Source organism: Oncorhynchus keta, chromosome 10, assembly GCF_023373465.1.
Source record: "Oncorhynchus keta strain PuntledgeMale-10-30-2019 chromosome 10, Oket_V2, whole genome shotgun sequence".
NCBI classification, from domain to species: Eukaryota; Metazoa; Chordata; class Actinopteri; order Salmoniformes; family Salmonidae; genus Oncorhynchus; species Oncorhynchus keta.
In genome coordinates, this window is record NC_068430.1 from 62374899 (window position 1) to 62385608 (window position 10710).

The 10710-nt window shown below is 46.1% G+C and overlaps 1 protein-coding gene across 1 annotated transcript; it reads left to right on the forward strand.

Moving 5' to 3' along the window:
- Window positions 1-270: 270 nt before the first annotated feature.
- Window positions 271-10673, forward strand: LOC118389148 (G protein-coupled receptor 137Ba-like). Its single transcript, XM_035778941.2, has 7 exons — window positions 271-935; window positions 4400-4449; window positions 4608-4830; window positions 5167-5316; window positions 5547-5675; window positions 8630-8751; window positions 9657-10673. Exons 1-7 carry the CDS (start codon window positions 474-476, stop codon window positions 9766-9768), a joined length of 1248 nt encoding a protein of 415 aa, XP_035634834.1. The 5' UTR covers window positions 271-473; the 3' UTR covers window positions 9769-10673.
- Window positions 10674-10710: the final 37 nt, after the last annotated feature.

The window sequence follows — 10710 nt, forward strand, 5'->3', positions numbered from 1 at the left end:
TTAAACAGTTGGCACAGGCTGCATGATGCTGTCTATGACAGAAGAGGGAGGCGGGAGCAGAAGACAGGTCCCTCCAGCACGTGGTCTAAGGTACAGTCAGTGCACCTCTCGCTTACTCCCTCCCTCTCTCTCTCGCTCTCTTTTTCTTGATCCATCTGTACCCTCCCTCCATCCTCTTCAAATGCATCACAGCCTCCTGCCGAGCCCCCGGCCAATGAAACACCCCGAGCCACGGTCATGTGACACTACCTCCAACCACTCTCCGGAGCACCGGCAAAAAGAGGGGGGTGTCTCTTTTCCCCCTCTCCTCCCTCCTTTGTCTCCCTCCCTCTCTCTGAGTCAGACTGCAGAGCTGTGAGTCTGAAGCAAAGGCTCCATGGAGAGGAGATATCGTCTCTACCAGACACACATTGCCTGAGAGAGAAGAAAAAAGAAGGATTCCCTTCTTTCTCTCCCTCGTTGAGGAACAGAGGATGAATGGAGAAGCGATGGACATGTCCCTGGAGTCATCATCCCCGGTGGTGGAGAAAAGCACCGTCGGGGGGATTTCAGCGGCACCAGAGCCGGCATTCACGATGGCAGCAGCCGGTAACGGCTCCCTGCCTCCTCCGCCCACCATGGCCCCGGCCATCCCACCCTACGTCAAGCTTGGCCTCACTGTGGCCTACACTGTCTTCTACTCTCTCCTCTTTGCCTTCATCTATGCCCAGCTGTGGCTAGTGCTCCGATACCGACACAAGCGCTTCAGCTACCAGACGGCCTTCCTCTTCCTGTGTCTGCTGTGGGCCGCGCTGCGCGCCCTCCTCTTCTCCTTCTACTTCCGCGACTGCGTCACGGCCAACACGCTGGGGCCCTTCGCCTTCTGGCTGCTCTACTGCTTCCCCGTCTGCCTGCAGTTCTTCACGCTGAGCCTCATGAACCTCTACTGCGCCCAGGTGAGGATGCACTCCCAGGGGCCACATTTAGGGAATGGGGGTCTCAGGAAGCCACAAGAGCCATATTGGGGCCATCGTGAGGGTCCATTGGGATCCAAAATGTGGATTACGGTTGGATGCTATATGTTGTAAATACCAATCTGTCCTTTTTTTCAGCCTCAGTGTCTAGGAAGTAGTTCAGAGTATTAATATAATTATACATTGATGTGTGAGTGTTGTGTATACAGAATAGCTATGGACTGTTATTTCCGATATTGTTGAAATGGTGGCATCCCCAATAGCTGGGATATACAATCCTATGGGGAAAGGTCCCCTTAGAAGAGGTACGTGGTTGAAGGGTCGTGAAGGCAGTGGGAAGGAGGGGGCGGTCTTCCTGCAAAGGAAGATTAGCAACATTTTCCTTATTTAGTGGCTTAGCACAGCCATCCCATTGTGCAATGTGCACACAGCATTTGGCAATTATTTAGTCATACAGCTAGTTATTTACAATATATCATAGCGGGTGTCGTGGTGAGGTGTGGGCAGTACGGGTCAGACAAGAAGTCATGCTGCTTTTAGATGCACTGAACAAAAATATACACTGCTCAAAACAATAAAGGGAACACTTAAACAACACAATGTAACTCTAAGTCAATCACACTTCTGTGAAATCAAACTGTCCACTTTGGAAGCAACACTGATTGACAATACATTTCACATGCTGTTGTGCAAATGGAATAGACAACAGGTGGAAATTATAGTCAATTAGCAAGACACCCCCAATAAAGGAGTGGTTCTGCAGGTGGTGACCACAGACCACTTCTTAGTTCCTATGCTTCCTGGCTGATGTTTTGGTCATTTTTGAATGCTGGCGGTGCTTTCACTCTAGTGGTAGCATGAGACGGAGTCTACAACCCACACAAGTGGCTTAGGTAGTGCAGCTCATCCAGGAAGGCACATCAATGTGAGATGTGGCAAGAAGGTTTGCTGTGTCTGTCAGCGTAGTGTCCAGAGCATGGAGGCGCTACCAGGAGACAGGCCAGTACATCAGGAGACGTGGAGGAGGCCGTAGGAGGGAAGAACCCAGCAGCAGGACCGCTACCTCCGCCTTTGTGCAAGGAGGAGCACTGCCAGAGCCCTGCAAAATTACCTCCAGCAGGCCACAAATGTGCATGTGTCTGCTCAAACGGTCAGAAACCGACTCCATGAGGGTGGTATGAGGGCCCGACGTCCACAGGTGGGGGTTGTGCTTACAGCCCAACACCGTGCAGGACATTTGGCATTTGCCAGAGAACACCAAGATTGGCAAATTCGCCACTGGCGCCCTGTGCTCTTCACAGATGAAAGCAGGTTCACACTGAGCACGTGACAGTCTGGAGACGCCGTGGAGAACGTTCTGCTGCCTGCAACATCCTCCAGCATGACCGGTTTGGCGGTGGGTCAGTCATAATGTGGGGTGGCATTTCTTTGGGGGGCCGCACAGCCCTCCATGTGCTCGCCAGAGGTAGCCTGACTGCCATTAGGCCCTAAACTATGGATTTCACATGGCTGGGAGTATATATCCATCCGTTGGTCACAAATTCCTTTAAAAAAAAGGTAGGGGCGTGGATGAGAGAACCAATCAATGTCTGGTGTAACCACCGTTTGCCTCATGCAGTGAGACACACCCCCTTTGCACAGAGTTGATCAGGCTGTTGATTGTGGCCTGTGGATTATGTCTCACTCCTCTTCAATGGCTGTGTGAAGATGCTGGATATTGGTGGGAACTGGAAACGCTGTTGTACACGTGGATCCAAAGCATCCTAAACATGCTCAGTGGGCGGCATGTCTGTTGAGTATGCAGGCCATGGAAGAACTGGGACATTTTCAGCTTCCAGGAATTGTGTACAGATCATTGCGACATGGGGCTATCCAAGCATTATCATGCTGAAACAGGAGGTGATGATGAATGAATGGCACAACAATGTGCCTCAGGATCTCGTCCCGTTATCTCTGTGCATTCAAATTGCCATCGATAAAATTCCATTGTGTTTGTTGTTTTTGCCTGCCCATATAATAACTCCACTGCCACCATGGGGAACTCTGTTCACAACGTTGACAACAGCAAACCGCTCGCCCACAAGACGCCATCTGCCCGGTACAGTTGAAACCGGGATTCATCCGTGAAGAGCACACTTACCCAGTGTGCCAGTGGCCATCGAAGGTGAGAGCTTTCACACTGGAGTCGGTTACGACTTCGAACTGCAGTCAGGTCAAGACCCCGGTGTTGACGATGAGCACGCAGATGAGCTTTTGAGACCATCCCGCAGCTGAAGAAGCCAGATGTGGAGGTCCTGGGCTGGCGTGATTACATGTGGTCTGCAGTTGTGAGGCCGTTTGGACGTACGGCCAAATTCTCGAAAACGACATTGGAGGTGGCTTATTGTAGAGAAATTATCATTGAATTTTCTGGCAACAGCTCTGGTGGACATTACTGCTGTCAGCATGCCAATTGCACACTCTCTCTCAACTTGAGACATCTATGGCATTGTGGGGTTCGACAAAACTGCACATTTTAGAGTTACCTTTTTATTGCCCCCCCCCCCTCACAGCACAAGGTGCACCTGTGTAATGATGATGCTGTTTAATCAGCTTCTTGATATGCCACACCTGTCAGGTGGATGGATTATCTTGGCAAAGGAGAACTTCTCACTAACATGAAAGTAAACAAATTTGTGCACAAAATCTAAGACAAATATGCATTATGTGCTAAACATTTCTGGGATATTTTATTTCAGCTAATGAAACATGGGACCAACACTTTACATGTTCAGTGTAGATGTTGAATCATTATCAGAAGCACGTAATTAAATTGTAATAGACTTAAATAGAGGATCTAGTGTTTTATAAATAATTTCATATAGATTCTTCACATCAGCAGTTATCACAAAGTGCTTTCCATTTACTCGGCTTAAACCCCAAAGAGCAAGCAAAGCAGAAGTGAAAGCACAGGGCAGGAAAAACTCCCTAGGAGGAAGGAAACCTAAAGAGGAACCAGAGGGGTGGCCCACAATAGAGACTTACACAGCGCTTGTCTGCAGACACCAGCAATCACACACTTGCTTGACATTCTCATGCCCACTGTTCTGTATAGCCAGTTAGACACAATGCTACATCTATTCGCAGCATTTGTTTCCCTTCACACATGACTATTAAATATAATATAGGGCCTTGTTTGTCTGCTGTTGACATCACGTCATGGGTTTCTTTTGGCGCTATTTACAGTAACTGATAATAGCTCAGTCTACAGGGGTCCAATTTATTTGGATTTCTTCGGGATCCCATCGAAATATATCTGATCTGGAGACAGAATCAGTTCATTACCTGGTTCTTCAGCTGAGAGGCCACATTGTTGATTGTTTGTTGTTTTCTTGGGAGCAAATTCTTAAAAGAACATTGGGAAAATATCCTAAACATAACTTGTTTTCTGATGTCACCCAAAACAGGTTTACTTCAAGGCAAAGTCCAAGTATACCCCAGAGCTCCTTAAATACAAGTAAGTAGGCCGAGTTTTCCCCTCTCTTCCTCTCCATATACAGGACCCTCACATAGCTCAAAGGCTGTCACTAGGGCCCAGACATTTTATACATTTCATGTGGTATGTATTGCAGTGTTTTAGACCCCCCTCCCCCTTCCATATCTTTCCTTCTGCAGGCTCCCTCTCTACCTGGTCTTCTTGGCGGTCAGTCTTCTCTTCCTGGTGGTCAACCTGGCCTGTGCCCTGCTGGTTAAGATGACCGCCACCGATGTCAAGACCATTGTCCTGGTCAGAGTCACCATCAACGATACGCTCTTCGTGCTCTGCGCCGTCTCACTGTCCATCTGCCTTTACAAGGTGGCTAAGATGTCCCTGGCCAGCATATACCTCGAGTCCAAGGTAGGACCTTCAGGACTTGTAGATACAGGGCTGTATCAAGCATCTCAGAGTAGGATTGCTGATCCAGGATCAGGTCTTGCCTGGCCATGTGATCCTAAATCGGCACTCCTTCTCTGAGACACTTGATACATACAGCTACATACTTAAGATTGTCTGGGTCTGCTCCATGGTTTTCTGAAAGTAGGACACGACGTATAAGATTTAAGGTCAACTTAAAAAGCAGGTAAATTCAATTTAATTGAACGTCTTTATTTATTTTGGAGGTGGAAAATTGTGAGCACTTGGAAATACTAATGCTGATTGGCAGTTCATGACCTCCCTCATCATTGGTTGCAGGGAACGTCGGTGTGTCAGGTGACTTTGATTGGCGTCCTGGTGGTTCTGCTGTACGCATCACGGGCCTGCTACAACCTGGTGGTGCTTGCTCTGACCGACATCGAGACCATCAACTCTTTCGACTACGACTGGTACAACGTGTCCGACCAGGTAAGGATGACACGCTATCCCAGACACAGAATGAGGGAGAAGAGAGCGACAGAGAAAAAAAGAATGTGACATACACACCGAGACAGGCAGACACAAACACAGTAAATGTGGGACAAGTCAAATACATTTCGCCAGACAAACACACTCAAACACAGCCGAACACCAACAAGCCACAAATGAAGACCCTCTGGAGGGATAAACACAAATGCACTCTCTCTCTCTGTGTGCAGGCTGACTTGAGGTCCACTCTGGGAGACGCTGGCTACATCGTGTTCGGGGTGATCCTTTTTGTCTGGGAACTGCTGCCAACCTCCCTGGTGGTCTTCTTCTTCAGGGTCCGCAGGCTGCCACAGGACAGGGTGAGTGTGTGTCCAGAATTCAAATCACAAGGAAAGAGAAGCTTGGAAATGTCTGATTTGTAAAACTCTTTAATTTAACCAGCTAGTTAGTTGTTTAAACGGTAAATACCTAATAATTGTTTCGCACTTTTCATTTGAACCTTTATTTAGCTAGGCAAGTCAGTTAAGAACATTCTTATTTACCATTTTTTCCCCACCTTTAATCATGGAGGCTAGTTGAGAACAAGTTCTCATTTGCAACTGCGACCTGGCCAAGATAAAGCAAAGCAGTGTGACAGACAACACAGAGTTACACATGGAGCAAACAATAAACAAGTCAATGACACAGTAGAGAAAAGAAAGTCTATATACAGTGTGTGGAAAAGGCATGAGGAGGTAGGCAATAAATAGGCCATAGGAGTGAATAATTACAATTTAGCAGATTAACACTGGAGTTATAAATGAGCAGATGATGATGTGCAAGTAGAGATACTGGTGTGCAAAAGAGCAGAAAAGTAAATAAAATAAAAACAGTATGGGGATGAGGTAGGTAGATTGGGTGGGCTATTTACAGATGGACTATGTACAGCTGCAGTGATCGGTTAGCTGCTCAGATAGTTGATGTTTAAAGTTGTTGATGTTTAAAGTTGGTGAGGGAAATAAGAGTCTCCAACTTCAGCGATTTTTGCAATTCGTTCCAGTCACTGGCAGCAGAGAACTGGAAGGAAAGGCGGCCAAATGAGGTGTTGGCTTTGGGGAGGATCAGTGAGATATACCTGCTGGAACGTGTGCTACGGGTGGGTGTTGTTATCGTGACCAGTGAACTGAGATTATGCTAGGTAAAGCTCCGCCTTGACTTATAGATGACCTGGAGCCAGTGGGTCTGGCAACGAATATGTAGCGAGGGCCAGCCTACTAGAGCATACAGGTCGCAGTGGTGGGTGGTATAAGGTGATTTGGTAACAAAACGGATGGCACTGTGATAGACTGCATCCAGTTTGCAGAGTAGAGTGTTGGAAGCTATTTTGTAGATGACATTGCCGAAGTCGAGGATCGGTAAGAGTTTTACTAGGGTAAGTTTGGCGGCGTGAGTGAAGGAGGCTTTGTTTGCGAAATAGAACGCCAATTCTAGATTTGATTTTGGATTGGAGATGTTTAATATGAGTCTGGAAGGAGAGTTTACAGTCTAGCCAGGCACCTAGGTATTTATAGTAGTCCACATATTCTAAGTCGGAACCGTCCAGGGTGGGGATGCTAGTTGGGCAGGTGGGTGCGGGCAGCGAACGGTTGAAAAGCATGCATTTGGTTTTACTAGCATTTAAGAGCAGTTGGAGGCCACGGAAGGAGTGTTGTATGGCATTGAAGCTCGTTTGGAGGTTATTGAGCACAATGTCCAAGGAAGGGCCAGAAGTATTCAGAATGGTGTCGTCTGCCTAGAGGTGGATCAGGGAATTGCCCGCAGCAAGAGCGACATCATTGATATATACAGAGAAAAGAGTCGGCCTGAGAATTGAACCCTGTGGTACCCCCATAGAGACTGCCAGAGGTCCGGACAACATGCCCTCCGATTTGACACACTGAACTGTCTGCAAAGTAGTTGAACCAGGCAAGGCAGTCGTCAGAAAAAACGAGGCTATTGAGTCTGCCGATAAGAATACGGTGATTGACAGAGTCGAAAGCCTTGGCTAGGTCGATGAATACTGCTGCAGTCTTTTATCGATGGCAGTTATGATATCGTTTAGTACCTTGAGCGTGGCTGAGGTGCACCCATGACCAGCTCGGAAGTGGGATTCGAAATGGTCAGTGATCTGTTTATTAATTTGGCTTTTGAAGACTTTAGATAGGCAGGGCAGGATGGATATAGGTCCGTAACAGTTTGGGTCTCGGGTGTCACCCCCTTTGAAGCGGGGGATGACCGCGGCAGCTTTCCAATCTTTAGGGATCTCGGACGATACGAAAGGGGTTGAACAGGCTGGTAATAGGGGTGGCAACAATGGCGGCGGATAGTTTTAGAAAGAGAGGGTCCAGATTGTCTAGCACAGCTGATTTGTACTGGTCCAGGTTTTGCAGCTCCTTCAGAACATCTGCTGTCTGGATATGGGTGAAGGAGAACCTGGGGAGGCTTCGGCGAGAAGCTGCGGGGGGGAGCTGTTGGCCGGGGTTGGAGTAGCCAGGAGGAAGGCATGGCCAGCCGTTGAGAAATGCTTATTGAAATTTTCTATAATCACGGATTGGTGGTGACCGTGTTACCTAGCCTCAGTGCAGTGGGCTGCTGGGAGGAGGTGCTTTTGTTCTCCATGGACTTTAGTGTCCAAAAACGTTTTGGAGTTAGAGCTACAGGATGCGAATTTCTGCTTGAAAAAGCTAGCCTTTGCTTTCCTGAATGACCGTGTGTTGGTTCATGACTTTCCTGAACAGTTGCATATCGTGGGGACTATTCGATGCTATGGCAGTCCGCCACAGGATGTTTTTGTGCTGGTCAAGGGCAGTCAGATCTGGAGTGAACCAAGGACTATATCTGTTCTTAGTTCTGCATTGAACGGGGCATGCTTATCTAATATGGTGAGGAAATTACTTTTAAAGAATGACCAGGCATCCTCGACCGACGGGATGAGGTCAATATTCTTCCAGGATACAATGGCGGCCTACCGGGGAACAGCGGGTTAACTGCCTTGTTCAGGGGCAGAACGGCAAGATTTTATTTACCTTGTCAGCTCAGGGATTCAATCCAGCAACCTTTGGGTTACTGGCCCAATGCTCTAACCACTAGGATATCTGCCGCCCCAAACCAGGAACCTTCTACACATCGGTTTCACTGGGATTCATTGACGCTAATGTCACTATGTAAGCCAATACCATTTGATGCCAGGTAGTTACTAATTGTGTTAAATTCTGAGGGAAGTACCAGCTTAAACTGGACTCTTAAACAAAGAGTTACCAATTTCTTTAGCTTATTCGGTATGCTGTCTTTGCAGAGTGGATCAGGGATCCCAAACCATGTGCTCTCGTCCAGAGGTTACTTCTTTGACAACCCCCGTCGGTACGATAGCGACGATGACCTGGCGTGGAGCATCCCTCCTCAGAACAACTCCACAAGGTACAGTACAGTTAAGACAGGGATAGGTTACTTTTCAGTATGTTATAGATTTAAAAGATATACTGAAATAACTACACTGAACAAAAATATAAACACAACAGGTAAAGTGTTAGTCCCATGTTTCATGAGCTGAACTAAAATATCCCAGAAATGTTCCATACTTATTTCAAATGTTGTGCACAAATTTGTTTACATGCCTGTTAGTGAGCATTTCCCCATTGCCAAGATAATCCATCCAACTGACAGGTGTGGCATATCAAGAATATGACTAAACAGCATGATCATTACACAGGTGCACCTTTTGCTGGGGACAATAAAATGCACTCTAAAATGTGGCGTTTACTCACACAACACAATGCCACAGATGTCTCAAGTTGAGGGAGCATGCAATTAGCATGCTGACTGCAGGAACATCCACCAGAACTGTTGCCAGAGAATTAATGTTCATTTCTCTACCATAAGCCACCCCCAATGTAATTTTTGAAAATGTGTCAGTATGTCCAACAGGCCTCACAACCGCAGACCACGTGTATGGCGTTGTGTGGGTGAGCGGTTTGCTGATGTCAACATTGTAAACAGTGCACCATAATGGCAGTGGGGTTATGGTACGGGCAGGCATAAGCTACGGATAACGAACACAATTGCATTTTATAGATGGCAATTTGAATGCACAAAAAAAAACTGATCCTGAGGTCCATTGTGAGGCCCATTTAAAATAATATATAGTTATCAGTGACCAACAGATGCATATCTGTATTCTCAGTCATATGATATCGTTAGATTAGGGCCTAATGAATTTATTTAAATTGACTGATTCTCATATGAACTTGTAACGCAGTAAAATCAATGAAATTGTTTGGTTTTTATTTTTAAACTAAAGTATGTTTATCTTTTGGTTTCTATAGCCTAATTACAGACTGCTACGACTGGGGCAGCCACAACAGCAGTTTCACTGTCCAAACAGGGACGGACGAACAACGGTTGGCACCAGTGACGGGAGAGCTTCGTCCATACTGAGACATGAGTCCAGGGTCGGGGTCAATTTCATTTCAATTCATTCAAAGCAGGAAGCAAAAATTCAAATTCTCCTAATTGAAAAGCAAAAAATGTTTTGGAATTGACCAACTTTGAACCAGTCCACTGCACTGTACAGCACCGCAATGCACTTTGTAAACTTTGACAGCATCCGTATTTTGTCCATCAGCCAACGTACTGCATTAGTCACTTAGTGATAATGTAGACCAGTGGTTCCAAAACTATTTCACTCGGGGCCCCGTTCCATCATTGGGGAACCTCCCATTAGCTGACATGGGCTCATTGATCTGGACATTTCTGACAAGTTTTAAATAGCTCTAAGGTATGCAATTAATGACAAGAGGAAAACGGATGATACACTACACATAATTGTGCCTTGTGCATTCTACTATTACAACTTTCAAGAGTAAGTTGTAAGCCTGACTGAGTTCCTCAACAACAACAAAACCTCTGTGTCCCCCTATCGACCGCCCCACAGTTTGGGAACCACTGATAGACATTTTAGAAAGTCATCTAGAAAACCTGTGAAATAAACCCATACTATAAGCTAGCACTAAGTCATGCACAAACATATACATCAAGGTAGCTGACCTTAGACAATATCAACAATCGAAAGCCTGTATATAACAATGATACAAATACAGAAACAAAATCATGTCATATCTATATCTGCAGTAAATATGACTATGAACATACATTAATTTATTGGTGATGTAATGGTGAAAAAAAATTGGATTCTATATTTCTAACAGGAAGTTGTTTTTTAATGTAATTTGTAATGAAGAAAGTTTCACTGATCAGACGCTCTATTGTGTCCGCTTTTCTGTCTGTATCGTGTTCGGTATTGACAAAAACATGAATAAAAGGACATTTGTGTTGACAGCTTACTTACAGTTCTTGATTTAGTCACTAGCTGAAACAGAA